Source organism: Gobius niger, assembly GCF_951799975.1.
Source record: "Gobius niger genome assembly, chromosome: 22".
Lineage (NCBI taxonomy): Eukaryota > Metazoa > Chordata > Actinopteri > Gobiiformes > Gobiidae > Gobius > Gobius niger.
Window position 1 is genome coordinate 12,483,519 of NC_136873.1, and position 19,621 is coordinate 12,503,139.

At 37.5% G+C, this 19,621-nt stretch overlaps 1 protein-coding gene across 1 annotated transcript; it reads right to left on the reverse strand.

Annotated features, from left to right (window-relative positions):
• Positions 1-6,802: 6,802 nt before the first annotated feature.
• atp6ap1a (ATPase H+ transporting accessory protein 1a) lies at positions 6,803-16,852 on the reverse strand. The gene is made up of 11 exons (XM_079580903.1): positions 16,693-16,852; positions 15,123-15,249; positions 14,964-15,038; positions 13,473-13,666; positions 11,842-11,882; positions 10,941-11,026; positions 10,711-10,860; positions 9,228-9,385; positions 9,093-9,143; positions 8,794-9,031; positions 6,803-7,082 (listed from the first exon to the last, which is right to left on the reverse strand). Exons 1-11 carry the CDS (start codon positions 16,821-16,823, stop codon positions 6,873-6,875), a joined length of 1,461 nt encoding a protein of 486 aa, XP_079437029.1. The 5' UTR covers positions 16,824-16,852; the 3' UTR covers positions 6,803-6,872.
• Positions 16,853-19,621: the final 2,769 nt, after the last annotated feature.

The following is a 19,621-nucleotide window of genomic DNA, read 5'->3' on the forward strand; positions in this document are numbered from 1 at the left end:
GCTGTTCCACGTCTCCCTGTTTTAGAGGCACTTCCACTTTAAGTGCTCCTCTGGTATTATTACGCCTCACAATATAGTCCCCCTTTTGATCCGCTTAGAAAATCGACATGTTTCATTTTGTGCGACTAGACTTGGATCGTGTAACTTTTCAGGTAGCTGTATTTAAATAGGGGAAACGTGGAAGGGCGTGGTCGCTTCTAACTTCACCCCAGTCTGGAGCCATAGGAATATACTGAGGGAGGCTAAATGCTAACAACGAATTTGGTCGTTTTGCGAGACTGAGGGCGCGCACGGAGACCAGACAGGTGCACATCAAAAAGTCAAGTGTAAATCGGGCCCATGTGGATATTTTGTTCAGTAGAAGTGAAAAAAAAAAAGAAAACGGCAGTTGTAGCTAGCGCTAGCTAACCGTTAGCATTAGCTCGATGCAAAAAATAAAAATAAATAAATAAATGATAATAATAAACAAAAAATAAATAAATAATAATAATAATAATAAATAATAAAACAAATAATAATAAAAAATAATCATAAAAAAATTAAAATAGAAAAATAAAAAAATAAAATAAAAATATCCCGATGCTAACATGTAGCATCAAGTTAGCATTCTCCGTTATTCATGTATTTATGGGCTGTTGAACCACTTTGCTCCTCTCCATGCCTTTGTATCTTTAATTTTTCCCTCTTTTTAGCCATTTTCTGGTGGAATATGAACTCATTCATCACATAAATAAAGTCAAGTGTAAATCGGGCCCATATGGACATTTTGTTCAGTAGAAGTGAAAAAAAAAACGGCAGTTGTAGCTAGCGCTAGCTAACGTTAGCATTAGCTCGATGCAAAAAAAAAATGTATATATATATGTATAATAATTAAAAAAATTAAAATAGAAAAAAAAAAAAAAAAAAAAAATTGCCCGATGCTAACATGTAGCATCAAGTTAGCATTCTCCGTTATTCATGTATTTATGGGCTGTTGAACCACTTTTCTCCTCTCCATGTCTTTGTATCGTTATTTAGTAGAAACTATATTCACAATTCAGCATTTGTTAAAGTAGTTTTTGAATAATTAGAGAAAATTTAGATTTTTCTCCAAATTGTTTTCCCCCTTAACTGTTTTCCAAAATAACCATATATGGCCGATTCCAGAGATGCCGTCTGTATCTATGGAAAAACGGCGGCCTGTTCCTTTAAGTAATGACAATGTAAAATGTAAAGGCCGGTTCAAAACTTTGCGCTAGTTTTTGTTTTTATTTTGCGTTCGCCGAAGGCCTCAAGGCAAAAACATCCACCTTTACTCGCTGTCCTTTAGCAAATCCTGAGCCGTCTCTTCATGTGTGCGGATCCTGCTAATCGTGAATGTGAAGATAGGGGAGATGTCACTGTCCGGGTCGGAAATCCCGCGGGGTCACTGTGCTTTCATGGAGACTCGCCTTGTCTCCGGGCCTTGAGCGGCGTCTGCAGCCACACGAACATGAGCAAAACAAACAGATACGGTATCTGCCATAGTATGTGACAACATGAGCTCCACAGAGGGACTCAAACATCACACTGGGTCTACATTAAAGGGATGTGTCAGGATTTTTGACATAGGGCCTCATTTCCTGGTGAGTGTTGCTGGTTTCTGGAGATTTTTTTTTTTTTGTAATTCATGCAGTTCTTATGTTTGAAGAGTTACCTTGGCTAGGGCTAGGCTAGCGCATTTCTATGGTATCAGCTAGCCTGCATTAACCCCTTAACTCCCACCTGAACCGAGCACATTTTCTTCACTTCGGCTTTACCCCAGTCCAAAAGCCTCTTGAAAAAAGCTGTGAAAAAGCAACAAAACTGAGACGAAAACAATGATGGAAATGTGACAAAAAAGTGAGAAAACATTGACAAAAAAGTGGCAAAAATGTCACAAGAAATTGACGAAAAAAAGACAAAAATTGGACACAAAAAAATGACATAAAAAATGACAAAAAATTGACAAAAGTTTGACCAAAAAAATGGCAAAAACGTGACAGAAAAAGGCAAAAATGTGATAAAATATTGACCAAAAAAAAAGAAAAATGTGACAAAAATCTGATAAAAAAAATGGACGAAAAAATGACAAAAAAATAACAAAAAATTTACCAAATAATTACAAAAAAGTGACGAAAAACGGACGAAAAAATGACAAAAATTTGACAAAAATTTGATATAAATTCGACCAAAAAATGACAATAATGTGACAAAAAATTGCTAAAAAATTGAATACCCAACAAAAAAATGATGGAAAAAAATCTGATAACTTGAGGAAAAAGATCCTCTCGGTTCGGGCGGGAGTTAAGAGGTTAAAAAGTCTGAGCACCTGAGGCAAATCACTTATAACACCAGACTAACCATATAAATGTCTGTGTCCATAGTGTAATTTTAACCATTTTGCATTAAAATAATTCATATTTGAGCAGCATCAGCTTCGTGGTTGTATAAGCTACGCGGCGGCGGAGTGATCTGCTAGAAAATAGTCCCTCAAAATGCGATCGTTCATGTGATGCAGGTCAGTTATATTCCAAACATTACTCTATGGACACAGACATTTATATGGTTAGTCTGGTGTTATAAGTGATTTGCCTCAGGTGCTCTGTGGAGCGACTGTTTTTAACCTCTTAACTCTTTTTCCTCAAGTTATCATTTATATCATCATTTTTTTGTCGGGTATTCAACTCATTTTTGTAACTTTTTTGTCATTTTTGTTTGTTATATTTTTGTCAAATTTTTGTCATTTTTTTGGGTCAAATTTCAATCACATTTTTGTCATTTTTTCGTCAATTTTTTAGCAATTTGTAGTCATGTTTTTATCAAATTTTTGTGTATTTTTTGGGTCATATTTTGTCACAGTTTTGTCATTTTTTCGTCCATTTTTTGTCAATTTCTTGTGACATTTTTGCCACTTTTTCGTCACTTTTTGTCAATGTTTTCTCACTTTTTTGTCACATTTCCATCATTGTTTTCGTCTCACTTTTGTTGCTATTTTCACACCTTTTTTCCAGAAGCTTTTGGACTGGGCTAAAGCCAAACTGGAGAAAATGTGCTCGGTTCAGGTGGGAGTTAAGGGGTTAATGCAGGCTAGCTGATACCATAGACATGCGCTAGCCTTGCACTAGCCTAGCGCCACGTAACTCTTCAAACATAAGAACTGCATGAATTACAAAAATAAAAAAATATCTCCAGAAATCAGCAACACTCTGGACAACTAGGAAATGAGGCCCTATGTCAAAAATCCTGAAATATCCCTTTAACAATATTCGACGGGACTGGCCTTTTCTTATTTCGATAGCTTTGAACATGCGGCTCGACTCGGTGAATGAAAACGTGCTTGAGTTTCACCACATGCCTCTTGTTTTGCAGATCCGGAGCAGCTTTCAGAGCGCAGAAACCGGCCAAAGACGCCCTCACGGAACGATTCGGTTTATTTTCAATTTTTCCTTTGGTCGGTTCTTCTGATGTGAATAAACATCTTCAGAAGCACTTTTGGTTTGTCGTGTTGTGTTTTCAAATCAAGACTGAACTCGATCCGCGGGCGTCACTTTTATTGTTTCGTCGGGTTCACAGCAGCGGAAACACACGATCGGGACTCCACACACGACAAATAAGTTAGAAAATAAACACAAAAAAGTCTCTTTCACGTCGTTATCCTCACGATGCAAGCATTAATTATGTTGTGAATGACGTTTAAAAACAGCAAAACTGAAAACGACACAAGCTTTTTCTTAAACGGAGCAGTTTTAATTAAGTCCCTTTGAGTTCACTTCCTGGTTTTAGCCCATACACCGTTGTCGTCACATTTTAGTCATTTTATATTCTATATGTGATTTTTTTTTATCACTCGCACCCACAAGAATGTTTCTACACAGCACTTTTAGCTAACGTTAGCATACAGCATGAAGCTAACATAGCTTCCTGGTTAGCATTGTCCGTTTTTTTAAACAGGGGATCTGCAGAGCTGGACAAGTCAAATTTAAGACTTTTTAAGACCTCTTTAAGAGCACAAAATCTCAAAAATAAGACCTGTTTTTGAACGCGTCACATATAAATGGACTGTGAGGAAAATCACTGTCACAAAAATCCAAGTGTCAAACTGCTGTTTTTGATTTCACAGTGGGATGTTGAAATGTAAGAAGTTCATTTTTCACATTAGGCATTTTAACCATTCAAGTTTTAACAACCTCATCCCATAATAAGAATATTGAGATTGAACAATTACTCACAATTATCGACTGAATGAAAGAAAACAACAGATATTACGTTTTTGTATTTAAAATGCTTTGTAATACTTGAACATTCACTGTTTCTAAAAATAAAAGCAGCTTTTCGACTCGTTTGCCTAGAACAACACAAAACACTGTCAACTTTACAACTAATTAATCATCATAGTTATTTTAATGATATTATTATTAGGACTTGTTTGACAGATGTTTTGATGAACAGAGTGAGAAACGTGTTTCTAAAGTAACAGGACGTTCTCTTTCCTTCTGTCCCTGAGCAGAGGAGCGTTCGCTTTGTGTTTCCCAACATTTGGACAAACTTTATTGTGAATGACGCCGTTCATGACCTTGAGTTGGATATTTACAGTGAAGGATTATCTCCACGTTGTTTCATATTGGACGTATCTTTCCCTCGACAGGGGAATATCAAGCATTGGCTTAAATGACTTGAATTGAGGAAATGTTTCTTGTTTTGAGCGGTTTTCACTCATTTAGACACTTTTCCTGATCGGACCAAGTTTGCTTTGCTTGTTTGAGGACATTTCAGACCAGTTCTAGGGTAAATCTCGCTTGAAATAAGAAAGTAAAATTGCCAATGAGATGAGACGAATTTTCTTACCCCGTTGGCAAAGAAAATGACCTGAAATAAGGACGAAATGTATCGAAACGAGTCAGAAACGTCTCAGAACAAGTGAAATAATCTGGGACAAATGCCCGAGAACTTCTTAACTAGTCAAAACAACTAAAATGTGGATTATTGTGCTCAAATTGAGATGTTTATACTGATCTAGTTAAATACTTTCGGATCCATCAGCGACACCGTGGTCATGTTCTGGATTCCTCAACTCTGCTGACTTCAGTGGGTTTTTTTGGGCGGATAAAGCTCTGAAGGAGAGTCCTGCCTCGCTCGACTATCGCTAAGTTTACGTTGTTTGTGCGTCAGCGTCGCTTCGCCCTCTCGGACCATGAGCGGCACCGGGCGGCTCCTCATCGGCGCTTCTGTGACTTTATTTGTCGACTTTTTAAACTAAATTGTGCGCAAATAATTGGGTCGTTGAACGTTCATTTTAAAGACCAGTTTACCGTGGATTTAAGACCAAATAGGGCGAATTTTAGACTTTTTAAGACCCCGCGGATACCCTGTTTAAAGTATTTATGGAATTCTGAACAACTTTGCTCCTCTCCATGTCTCTAACGATTCTCCATTTTGCTGTCGATTGTAAGGGGGGAGATTTTTGGACTAAAATGAAGACCAAAGTCAAAGTTTTACTCATTTAAGGATCCGCTCGTTTATCTTCCTGTCCGCAGTTATTACTTGTTGCCGTTTTGTTCGTTCCTTTGACATTTAGAGGGAGAGACGCACCGCTTTCATTCACACACTGTATATTTTTCTATTCACAGACACCGACACGACCGTAAACAACACACGCATAGGTTCAACAATAAATAGAATTCTCGTATTTTGTGAATGATCGGTCCCTGTGTGACGGAATGTGCAGGAAACAGAAACAATATGTTCCTCAGGCTTTTTAGAAAACATTTGGACTTAAATAATTGGTTTTTGTACTGGACTTTAGCTCTAGATTATAAAGTGGTTTAACCTCTTAACTCCCGCCTGAACCGAGAGCGTTTTCTCCAGTTCAGCTTTACCCAAATCCTGTAGGCCAGTGAAACGCCTCATTTGAAAGACCTACAAAACTAAATTGATCTTTTTCCTCACATCAGATCTTTTTTTTCATCTTTTTTGGTCAAATTTTTGTGACTTTTTTGTCACATTTTCGTCAAATTTTTCGATTTTTTTGGTCCAATTATTCGCATTTTTTTCGTCAAATTCTTATCACTTTTTTGTCCATTTTTCCTCAATTTTTCATCAAATTTTTCCCACTTTTTTGTCCATTTTTGTCAATTTTTTGTCACTTTTTCATCAATTTTTTATCAATTTTTTTGTCACATTTTCGTCAAATTTTTCGATTTTTTTCTCGTCAAATTCGTATCACTTTTTTGTCCATTTTTCCTTAATTTTTCGTCAAATTTTTCCCACTTTTTTGTCCATTTTTTGTCCATTTTTTGTCACTTTTTCGTCAATTTTTTATCTATTTTTTGTCACTTTTTCGTCAAATTATTCGCATATTTTCGTCAAATTCTTATCACTTTTTCGTCAAATTCATATCACTTTTTTGTCGATTTTTCCTTAATTTTTCGTCAAATTTTTCCCACTTTTTCGTCAAATTTTTGTAAAATTTGTGTCACTTTTTCGAATTTATTTTTCTCACTTTTTTGTCAAATTTGTGTCACTTTTTTCACATTTTCATCCTTGTTTTCGTCTCAGTTTTGTCGCTATTTTCACACATTTTTTCCAGAAGCTTTTAGGTTGGGGTAAAGCTGGAGAAAAAGTGCTCGGTTCAGGTGGGAGTTAAGGGGTTAACAGGCATTCGATCTCTGATTTGGGTCATAATATTTCTCAAAATCATCTCGAGGGCCAGAGTCTGATGATGGAGGGCCTGACGTTGCCTACCCCTGCTGTAGGGTTTATAAAAGAAGCAGTTAATGTGTTTTAATGCCTGCACTGTTATAATGGTGCAGTTTAAATGAAAGTGTCCAGATGTGTTCTAAAAGGCCTGGTCTGAGGGTCTGAGGGGGGGGTTTTCACTCGGTTTGGGGCACGGAGATGGCCGGGCCTTTGGGGTCGTCGAAGCGGTCCATGGTGCGCAGCTGCATGATCATGTGCAGGCCGTAGGTGAGCACCAGCACCATGAGGAGGCTGGTCATCAGCCCCATCCAGATCCCGGGAGAGAAGAAGCCCGCGCAGTCGCTGGCGTAGGAGAAGTCCCGCCCCGACACGTTAAAGCCCTGGATCTGCGAGGGAGAGAGAGGTCAGAGGTCAGAGACTGCAGCGGCCAAACAGTTTCTGCATCAATTCATAGTCACCAGCTAATTGTTATGGATGGAATACAGTGGCCCCACCTTTCGCGGTCTCGCTCTTTCGCTTTATTTTTAGCACAGTTTTCCATGCTGTTTTACAGTGTATGAACGCCATACGACATTGTGTTCTGCGTCCTGATTGGCTCGTCGCAGAGTGAGCCTCCTCTCGCTGCAGAGAGGGTCTTTGTTTGTCCCGTCAACACATCAGCTCACACGCCGCAGGGTCAGGGCAGCACCGGCCGGGCAAAGTGGTTCCACAGCCCATAAATACATGAATAACGGAGAATGCTAACTTGATGCTACATGTCATCATCGGGCTAATGCTAACGGGCTAGCTAGCGCTTGCTACAACTGCCGTTTTTTCACTTCTACTGAACAATCTGCTGTGAGAAAATATCCATATTGGCCCGATTTACACTTGACTTTATTTATGTGATAAATAAGTTCATATTCCACCAGAAAATGGCTAAAAAGAGGGAAAAATTGTGTTTCTCTAAAGATTCTATTTTCCCCCTCGGCGAAGCCACGCCCCCTTCTATGACGAGATGCGTCTGTATCTATGAGCGACTCCGCATTTACTTTCTTTCACCTTTGCTGTGAAAATAAACACCGCGAGCCTGTGCCGCTCGCCTCAGCTAAAGAGTTAAGTTAAAACTTAAAAAACTTAAAAAATAACCGTGACACCAGGCATACGTGTACTGTACATTATAACTTTTATATAACTGACACCCTCCAGCCAATCAGAATCGAGCATTCACTCAAACCGTGGTATAACATATTTTAATACTCTCTTTGTGTTGGAATAATACGGAGCCCTGGAAGTGACATTACACAAAAAAAATTTGAAGGGCAAAAGTGTTTTTTTTTGAAGAAATATAAAATCGTACAAATACAATTTTTTGGGAAAAACAAAAAATATATATATATATACAGTGGGGAAAAAAAGTATTTGGCCAAAATCCAATACAATGTCTATGTGAAAATGAATACTTATTTTCCCCACTGTATATAATTTTGAACATTTTTCTTTTACTTCAAGATAATTATCACGTTCCCCCAAGATGATTTGTGGTGTGAATTTTTTTGTTTTAACGTTTTTATATTTCTTGAGGTGAAAGGTGAAAATGCAGGAAATAGTGTCAGTATTTTAAAAATGAGTCAGGACATCCCGCTCGGTCATATACAATGTTAAACAGTGATTCTCTACTGGTGGGTCGGGGCCCAAAAGTGGGTCACAGAACCATTTTCAGTGGGTCGTGAGTCTGAAGCAAACTTTTATTCAATAATTTCCATCTGAAACTGCACGGAAACACTAAATGTGTCTGTTAAAATGAATGTTATTGGGTTGTTTTGATCATAATTTCAGTCTTAAAGGGAAATCTACTTCTTGTTTAACAAAACGTGTTGAAAATACGATATTGTACACGATATATGACCAATTACAGTTTTATTTGGGTCCTCGGCTTGTCATCCGAGGGTAATGGTGGGTCCCAAAGCCCTGCCACTTGGGAACCTCTGATGTAAAATAATTCTTTACTTTAGGCTACAATGTTGAGGTTCGGCCCTTGGATGTTTTGGCAGCGATACAAATGGCCCTCAACGATGGCGTGGCGGTTCTGGAGTTACTGATCTCTGTGACTCTGACCTGGATGTCCTGGAAGGAGACTCTCCACTGATTGGCCGGGTCTTTGCTGGAGCGCGGCACGAGCTGCGGCCAGCGGAAGTTGGTGACGGACTCGCAGCGGTACGAGTATTCGGCCGGGGCGTAGATGTGGCGGCTGCCGTTAAACGTGGCCTTGGTGCCGTCGTACTCCAGCTCCACCACGTCCAGAGTGAACCAGCGCCGCGCCGACACTTTGTAGAAACGCTGGCTCATCACGAAGCTGTCGAAACGAGACGATGTTAGCCCCGCTCGTACGGCATCAACGGAGTGCGGGAACTTACATGAGTTTGAAGCTGCGATGGTCCAGGACGTTCTCGTAGTTCAGAACCAGCCTGAAAAAGACAGGTTTGAGTTGTGGTTCTTTGACAATGATAAGCGTAGAGGCAGAACGCGGGGCCGTGGTGTCCTGTACGTACCGGGCCCTGGTCCTGTCGCAGCTGGAGCCGTGCAGTTTGGGGCTGACTCCCTCTCCGAACGTGGTGTTTGTCAGGTCGTGCTTCTCCCAGCGACCGCTGCGCAGGATACTCACCGACAGACCCTTGGCCCACAGCAGGATGCACGTCTCCTCTCCCTCCTGGAGAAGAACCACACAGATGGTACAATATTACAGGGGTAGGAGAGTTTTATTGGCAGAGGGACGATTTTCCGAAGGCCAAAGCCGCTGATTATTAACCCAAAGTAAAGCACAACACTGGAAAAATGACCATCTTAAATGAGATAAATGACTTAAAATCTAAGTCGGTTTGAACTGATCCAAGATACAAATGCTATAGCGCCAATGGAGCAAGAATAAAACCCACTTGAAATCAGACAAATAATAATAAACTTTAACCTCTTAACTCCCGCCTGAACCGAGAGGATCTTTTTCCTCACGTCATCAGATTTTTTTTCCATCATTTTTTTGTTGGGTATTCAACTCATTTTTGTAACTTTTTGGTCATTTTTTTATCACATTTTTGTAATTTTTTTTGGTCAATTTTGTCAAATTTTTTGTTATTTTTTGACACATTTTTGTCTTTTTTTTGGTCAATTTTTTATCAAATTTTTATCATTTTTTGTCACGTATTTTTTGGGTCAAATTTCATCAATTTTTTGTCAATTTCTTGTATTTTTTGTCATTTTTTCATCAATTTTTTGTCACATTTTGTCAATTTTTTGTCATTTTTTTGTAAATTTTTTGTCAAGTTCACTTTTTTGTCACATTTCCATCATTGTTTTCGTCTCAGTTTTGTTGCTATTTTCACAGCTTTTTTCCAGAAGAAAGCAAGGATGGAAACGCAACAAAAATGTGACAAAAAATCAACAAAAATATGACAAAAATTCAACAAAAATGTGACAAAAAATGACAAAAATTCAACAAAAATTCAACAAAAATTCAACAAAAATTCAACAAATGTGACAAAAAATCAACAAAAATGTGACAAAAAAATCAACAAAAATGTGACAAAAAAATCAACAAAAAAATGACAAAAATTCGACAAAAATGTAACAAAAAATCTACAAAAATGTGACTTAAATTCAACAAAAATTTGACAAAAATTCAACAAAAATGTGACAAAAAATCAACAAAAATTCAACAAAAATTCAACAAAAATTTGACAAAAATTTGACAAAAATGTGACAAAAACTCAACAAAAATTCAACAAAAATTCAACAAAAATTCAACAAAAATGTGACAAAAACTCAACAAAAATTCAACAAAAATCTGACTAAAATTCAACAAAAATGTGACAAAAATTCAACAAAAATGTGAACAATGACAATGAAAACCAAGACAATACGGAACCAACCCGGCACCAGCACCAGCTCTGAACCAGCACCTTGGTGGAAAAGCCCTGCCCCTGAAAGTGCGTCAAAGGTGCTGGTACTGAAACAGCCACAAGAGCAGCAAAAGCGTACCTTAAACTCCACAGGGGCGTAGATCCCGGCTCGGTTCTTCACCTTGCGCTGCCTCTCCCTCTCCCTCTCCTTCTCTCTGTATCTGTCTCTGGCCTGGAGCAGTGAGCGGCCCCCGCCCACTCCCGCCTCCCACGCCGCCGACGCCGCTCCCTGCAGAAATCAGAAAACATAATAATTAAACATACAATGAGCCTCAACAGTCCCGGTACGAACAGGGCAGTGGCGCTCACCCTGGAGGGGCGCAGGGCTGTGTAGACGGCCGTGAAGGGGACGGCCTGAGTCTTCATGATGCTCATCACTTGGCCGATCACCTCGTCTGAACAAAACATCACCGTTTAGAGCATTTGTTATTAACCTCTTACCACCCGCCAAAACCAAATCTATTCTCTCCGCTTTGCCATTGTCGTCACTTTTATTTTCCCTTATGTGTTTTTGTCACATTTTTATTACTTTTTTGCTGCTCTTTTGTCACTTTTTTCTGCTGGATTTTTGTCTTTTTTCTGCTGGATTTTTGTCACTTTTTTCTGGATTTTGGACACTTTTTTTGCTGGATTTTTGTCTTTTTTCTGCTGGATTTTTGTCTTTTTTCTGCTGGATTTTTGTCTTTTTTTGCTCAATTTTTGTCTTTTTTTTTGCTGGATTTTTGTCTTTTTTTTGCTGGATTTTTGTCTTTTTTTGCTGGATTTTTGTCTTTTTTTTGCTGGATTTTTGTCTTTTTTTCTGCCGGATTTTAGTCTTTTTTGCTGGGTTTTTGTCTTTTTTTCCTGGATTTTTGTCATTTTTCTGCTGGATTTTTGTCATTTTCTGCTGTTTTTTTTGTCTTTTTGTGCTGGATTTTTGTCACTTTTTTGTTGTTGTTTTTTTGTCCTTTTTGCTGGATTTTTGTCACTTTTTTGTTGCTCTTTTGTCACTTTTTTGTTGAGTTTTTGTCATTTTTGTCGCTTTTTTGGGTCACTTTTTAGCTTTTTTTTGGGTTGCCTTTACATCCTCATTTTCTTCTCGTTTTTCACCTCTGTCTTGAAGAAGCTTTTAGATTTGAAGAATTTGGAGAAAACATGTTCAGGTGGGAGTTAAGAGGTTAAACACAGGAATATGCGTGGGAGTAGAATCCTCCTGCGTCTCACGGCTCACCGTTCTCACTGAGGATGTCTTTGGCAGACAGCAGGTCGGCTCTGAAAGAAACACAAACATCAGTAAAACAAAGTTAGCATCGAGAATGGTGAAGAACACAGTCTGGACAGTAGAGGGCAGCACTTGGACCACACAAAGAGTAAGATGAACTCAAGGTTGTTGATTGAAGTGCTTTGATCAGAGAGGTTTACTGCTTAATCCTAAAGTAAAGCACCATTTTCTACATTTGCCAGTGCTGTGCATCATTTATGACCTAATTTGGTGTTTCCTGTTTGGAAAGTTTGAAGTAATTGACAGAGTTTCTCACATTTTTACAGTACTTAACCCCCCTGCCTTAAACAAGCACATCTTTTCCAGTTCAGCTTTACCTAAATCTAAAAGTTTCTCAACTGGAGCTTACAGCCTATAGGTGTAACGCCTCATTTAACCTCTTAACTCCCACCTGAACGGATCCCATTTTCTCCAGTTTGGCTTTACCCTGATCAAAAAGATTCTTGGGGAAAAAAGCACCAAAACAGCCACAAAAAATGAGAAGAAAACAAGGATGTAAACGCAACAAATGTGACAAAAATTCAATAAAAATGTGACAAAAATTCAACAAAAATGTGACAAAAATTTTACAAAAATGTGACAAAAATTCAACAAAAATTCAACAAAAATGTGACAAAAATGTGACAAAAATTCAACAAAAATGTGACAAAAATTCAACAAAAATGTGACAAAAATTCAATAAAAATGTGACAAAAATTCAACAAAAAAGTGACAAAAATTCAACAAAAATGTGACAAAAATGTGACAAAAATTTAACAAAAATGTGACAAAAATTCAACAAAAATGTGACAAAAATTCAACAAAAATGTGACAAAAATTCAACAAAAATGTGACAAAAATGTGACAAAAATTCAACAAAAATGTGACAAAAATTCAACAAAAATGTGACAAACATTCAACAAAAATTCAACAAAAAGGTGACAAAAATTCAACAAAAATGTGACAAAAATTCAACAAAAATGTGACAAAAATTCAACAAAAATGTGACAAAAATGTGACAAAAATTCAACAAAAATGTGACAAAAATTCAACAAAAATGTGACAAACATTCAACAAAAATTCAACAAAAAGGTGACAAAAATTCAACAAAAATGTGACAAAAATTCAACAAAAATGTGACAAAAATGTGACAAAAATTCAACAAAAATGTGACAAAAATTCAACAAAAATGTGACAAAAATTCAACAAAAATGTGACAAAAATTCAACAAAAATGTGACAAAAACTCAACCAAAAAGTGACAAAAATTCAACAAAAATGTCACAAAAATAAAAAAAAAAGAAAGAAAAAAAAAACATACAAAAGGTGACACAACACAGCAACAAAGCGAGGAAAAAGATCAGTTTTGTGGGTCTTCGCTTTCAAATGAGGTTTTACACAGGCCTATATAATAGCCAAAGAGGACAGAATGCATTTGGTTTAGGTGGGTGGTAAGAGGTTAAAATTAAACTCTAATTTGTATAATAATATTTCTCAAAATCATCTTGAGGGCTAAAGGTTCAATGCTGGAGGGCCGGATTTTGCCTGACGTTGCCTAACCCTGTCCTAAACTCATGTGAATGTATCTTTAGAAAAACAGACCCGTTGCCGTATGAAAGCCTGAAGACGAGCAGCGCGGGCGACGAGGCGTTGAGTCTCAGCTGGCTCAGAGTCTCCGGGTCCATGTACAGAGGAGAGGTCTCCAGGTGGTCCTGGATCTGAGCCAGGACCGCGTTCGACGAGGGCCACGAGACCGAGGGCAGCACCAGCGCCGACGACGAGGACCTCAGGGCGCTCTGCGAGACACGGAGAGGGTCACGGAGAGGGTCACGGGGCGGAACAGAGACGAAACAGGGAAGGTTAACGCCCCCTTTGGATGAAACCAATGCCTTCGGATTCAGATTATTTGCCATTTGCAGTATTAATCCACATTGGAAAAGATTCGAGCAGCTTAAAGTGGACAATGCCATTTACCTGTTAAAATGAATGGGAAGAACTTTCAATTCATTAATCTATTTGTTTTATCTATTTGTCAAATAAAAAAGACAAAGAAAGAGATGTGTTGTTTGTGGATTTGTAATGTAATTATGGCTACTGTATTTCAGTCCCTTTTATATTTATCATTAGCCTACATTTGTTTCTGCGGCTCATCCAACACAAGTTAATCTGTCTGCTGCTATTGCTAATGTTAATGCATTTTATGACTCGGTGAATCATTAACCCCTTAACTCCCACCTGAACCGAGCACATTTTCTCTAGTTTGGCTTTACCCCAGTCCAAAAGCTTCTGGGAAAAAGGTGAGAAAATAAGACAGAACTGAGACGAAAACAATGATGAATATGTGACAAAAACGGAGAAAACTTCGACAAAAAATGGACAAAAAATGGACAAAAAACTGAAAAAAACAAAAACAAAAATTGACCAAAAAATTACAAAAAGAGGCAAAAATGTCACAAAAATTGATGAAAAAATGAAAAAAAAAATGAAAAAAAAGAAAAAAAAAATGTCACAAAAATGTGACAAAAAATTTACAAAAAATGGACGAAAAAATTGTGAAAAAGTGGCAAAAATGTGACAAAAAATGGATAAAAAAATGACAAAAAAATGACAAAAAATAACCACAAAAAATGACAAAAAATGATGAACATGTGACAAAAAGTAAACATTGTTTACTATTTGACAAAAAAATTACAAAAATTAGTTGAAACCCCCTCCCCCCAAAAATGATGGGGAAAAAAATATGATGACGTGAGGAAAAAGATCCGTTTAGATGAGTCACAAAGGGCATGACACACGGCCACCAGGTGGAGTTGTTTCCCCAATAAAAAGGTGAAAAAATGTGAGTGAGTCCATTTTCCTGTGGTTCTGACACGTTTGCACTGCCATTTTAGTTACCAATAAAAAAAGAAAACAAAATAATCAAAGTGATTTTCACCAAAAAGTAGTGGGGACCCTGCACAACGGCAAAAGCGCCTGGGTTCTATGTTGCCATGATGATGCTACGACTAAACCATTCCCACAGATGACTTTCCATTAAACTTACAAAAATCCTTAAAATATACGTGTAAAAATGTAAAACTAAAGGCTTCTTACCTCTAGATTTGGATAAACACTGTCCTGCTTGTTTCCAAAGGCGCCTCCGTACATGGTGAAGTCTTCAATGCTCATCTGCAGGAACATGCGGAGAAAAAGAGTCATTTATCGCTCAGTCCGAAAGACAAACGCTGGAACTTTAATCGTCACTGTCCGAACCTTGTCCTGCAGAAAAAGCACCACGTTCTTGGGCCCGACGTTCAGAACCTTCTCCAGGTACGCGGACAGCTGCTGCTGCTCCACGATGTGCCCCGCGGGCGGAGCCGACTGGCTGGGCATCGGCGTCCTGAGGAAAACAGTCCAAAACATGCGAGAAATGTAGAGATTTTGAGGGAATTGAAACAACAGAGAGCGCATGAACCTTTGTCCTGTTGTGTAAAGCAGAAGGTTTTGGAAAAATGTCAATTCTCTGCAGATTTCCTGGTGTGGTTGGAGAGCAGGATAATGGGCCTTACTGTAATTCATATAATTGGGTGCAAACTGTTTTTTTTTTTGGATCAACTTTTTATCAGTGCGATGCCATTATTGCATTATATTTGATCAGTAAAAATTGACAAAAAATTGACCAAAAAATAATGAAAAAGTGGCAAAAATGTCACAAAAATGTACCCCAAAAAATGACAAAAAATGTTACAAAAATGTGGCAAAAAAAAGGATGAAAAAATGATGAAAAATGTGGCAAAAATGACAAAAAACTACAAACAATTTGACAAAAAATGTACAAAAAAGTTACAAAAATGAGTTCGAAAAAAATCTGATGACGTGAGGAAAAAGATCCATTCAAGATGAGTTTCGTAGATCTTAGCTTTCAAATGAGGCTGGCCTACCGGATTTGGGTAAAGCTGAACTGGAGAAAATGCTAAATTTTTGTCACTTTTTTGTTGAATTTTGTCACTTTTTGGTTGAATTTTGTCACATTTTTGTTGAATTTTTGTTGAATTTTTGTTGAATTTTTGTCACTTTTTTGTTGAATTTTTGTTGAATTTTTGTTGAATTTTTGTCACATTTTTGTCACTTTTTGGTTGAATTTTTGTCACATTTATGTTGAATTTTTGTCACTTTTTTGTTGAATTTTTGTCACTTTTTGGTTGAGTCTTTGTCACATTTTTGTTGAATTTTTGTCACATTTTTGTTGAATTTTTGTCACATTTTTGGTTGAATTTTTGTCACATTTTTGTTGAATTTTTGTCACATTTTTGTTGAATTTTTGTCACATCTTTGTTGCGTTTACATCCTTGTTATCTCATTTTTTGTAGCTGTTTTTGTGCTTTTTTTTTGGCTAAAGTCAAACTGGAGAAAATGGGATCCGTTCAGGTGGGAGTTAAGAGGTTAATATTATCCTGCTAATCATGTAATCATGTATATAAAATAAAAAGGGCTATGGAACGGCATCTAAGCCTTACAAATGTCTTGAGGGGAGCTGCCCCCTAGTGGCCAGTAGTAGTACTCGACATAAGACGCAGCACCTGTCATTCGATATGCGCTCAGCAAAAAAACACAAAAATGCGATAAGAACAAATTACTTTTCACGTCGACATTTAACTGAAGATATTGCAGAGAATAATTAGTGTAACGCCATTTTCATTCGTGACGACGTTTTAACCTTGCTCTCCTCGTAACGTTAATACAGCCATCCAGAACCGTTACCTCACGACACCATTTTTTACAGTAACGTTAGATACGTGATAAAAGCGGGAGGGATAAACGATAAAAAAATGGCGTTTCTCACCCTTCGCTGGTCCAGAGGATGAGCGGCACCTGCTCCTCGCCATGACAGAGGTGGAAAACGTGGAATAAAGCCAGGAAAAGGGAGAAACGCGGAGGGATGCGGCGGAGATGCGGAGTCCGTGCGGGCGCCATCTTTGACAGAAGGATGAAGGAGACGAGCGCGAGCGTGGGTCCCTGCGTCACGTGACCAAGGGCAGTTCGCCAGAGCGTGAGCGGAAAAATGAATTTATTCTCTCGGTTTGATGGCCTTAACTTTATCCTCATGTTGCATCATATTAGACCCAATTTGTAGGGAATATTTTATGGGAAAAGGTGTGGACTCATCCATTAACCTCTTACCACCCGTCTAAACCAAATGCATTCTGTCCTCGTTGGCTATTATATAGGCCTGTGTAACGCCTCATTTGAAAGCTAAGACCCACAAGACCACTTTTCTTTTTTTCCATTTTTGTCACATTTTTGTTGAATTTTTGTCACTTTTTTGTTGAATTTTTGTCACATTTTTGTTGAGTTTTGGTCATTTTTTTAGTGCGTTTTTGTTGAATTTTTGTTAAATTTTTGTTGAATTATTGTAGAATTTTTGTCACTTTTTGGTTGAATTTTTGTCACATTTTTGTTGAATTTTTGTCACATTTTTGTTGAATTTTGTCACTTTTTGGTTGAGTTTTTGTGACATTTTTGTTGAATTTTTGTCACTTTTTGGTTGAGTTTTTGTCACATTTTTGGTTGAGCTTTTGTCACTTTTTGGTTGAATTTTTGTCACTTTTTTGTTGAATTTTTGTCACATTTTTGTTGAGTTTTGGTCATTTTTTTAGTGCGTTTTTGTTGAATTTTTGTTAAATTTTTGTTGAATTATTGTAGAATTTTTGTCACTTTTTGGTTGAATTTTTGTCACATTTTTGTTGAATTTTGTCACTTTTTGGTTGAGCTTTTGTCACATTTTTGTTGAATTTTTGTCATTTTTTTTGTTGCGTTTGTCACATTTTTGTTGAGTTTCTGTCACATTTTTGTTGAATTTTTGTCACTTTTTGGTTGAGTTTTTGTCACATTTTTATGGAATTTTGTCACATTTATGTTGCGTTTACATCTTTGTTGGGAAAAAAGCACCAAAACAGCCACAAAAAAATTAGAAGAAAACAAGGATGTAAACGAGACAAAAATGTGACAAAAATTAAACACAAAAATGACAAAAATTCAACAAAAACATGACAAAAACATGACAATAACATGACAAAAATGTCACAAAAATGAAAAAAAAAGAAAAGAAAAAAAAAACATACAAAAGGTGACACAACACAGCAACAATGCGAGGAAAAAGATCCGTTCTGTGGGTCTTAGCTTTCAAATGAGGTGTGACACAGGCCTATATAATGGCCAAAGAGGACAGAATGCATTTGGTTTAGGCGGGTGGTAAGAGGTTAAGATGAATTAGCTACAGTAAAAAGCAAGAGTGTTTTGTCAGCATGTTTAGTCCTGACTCTGGGAACCACCAGGAGACCCCTCCCTGAAGTTCTCAGGGCCCGAGATGGTTCATACGGCTGTAACATGTCAGAGGTGGACTTTCCAAAACCATGAAAAATCCTATTCTCTGAGCGACAGGAAGCCAGTGCAGAGACCGGAGCACTGGACTAATATGATCGTATTTCAAGTACACCTACTAAAATAACGAAAAAATAATCCAGTATGTATGAATACAGTAAGAACGTTTACCCTTGATCCCTTAGTATCTCCTGGAACCCTCCATTTTGATTCGAAATCCAAAGAAAAGAAATGATGAAGTGGGATAGTCACAATAATAAGTTCAGTAAATGGCTGCTACTCTTTTGACTTTAAACAAATGTCAACAAATGATCAGAGTTAAAAAATAGTACAGCATTTATTGGCATTCACATGAGAACATTTGGCAGTAACGTAAACCATGTTCATAAAAACAGTATAATTTTCCCCTCTATAGCCTAATATAATCATGTACAGTCTATAGGTTTGCTCTTATACATTGTAGAGCGATAAATCACCGTAGAAATATAATCTACAAATCATATAATGCAAATAATCCAGAACACCCCTGATTGTGTCTTTATACAAAAGGTACTTTGTATTCCCTAAGACAGTACAAACATGCTTTGTGTACAAGAGCATTGAAAAACCATCAGTTAAAAAACAGCCGTTAGATTCATCTTTGAAGAAAGCATTCAGTCTTTAACATGTGGGTAACCTGTCCCGCACCTGCACCTCTCAGCCCTGGGACAGTGTCTGTGCTCATGCTACAACATGGACAGACACCTGCGGCCGTTATTTGTACTTTTTCTTTTTTCTTTCTGATTTTAGCTGGTGCGGCTTATATTCAGGTGCGCGCAATAGTCCGGAAATGACGGTAATAAGGTGATCCAATCATAGTTTCTGGGTTAGTGCTAGATCGTCTGCTCCGGAGGGACAGTCTGCTGTGAAAACGTGAGATATCATTTTTTCCTAAATTTTTTGTCAATGTTTAATCAATTTTTTGTCACATTTTTTTGTCAATTTTTTATCATTTATTTGTAATTTTTTTGTCACATTTTTGTCATTTTTTCGTCATTTATGTGTCAATTTCTTGTGACATTTTTGTGACATTTTTGCAACTTTTTCATAAATTTTTCGCCACTTTTTTGTCAATGTTTTCTCACTTTTTTGTCACATTTCCATCATTGTTTTATTGCTATTTTCACAGCTTTTTTCCAGAAGCTTTTGGATTGGGGTAAAGCCAAACTGGAGAAAATGTGCTCGGTTCAGGTGGGAGTTAAGGGGTTAACTTTAAGGACTAGGGTTAGGATTATTTGTATTTTTAGACAAACCAACTCATAGATCTATACAAACTCACAGCAGACCGTCCCTCCGGAGCAGACGATCTAGCACTAACCTAGTTTCTGTCCCAGCTTTGATTAGTTACCGAT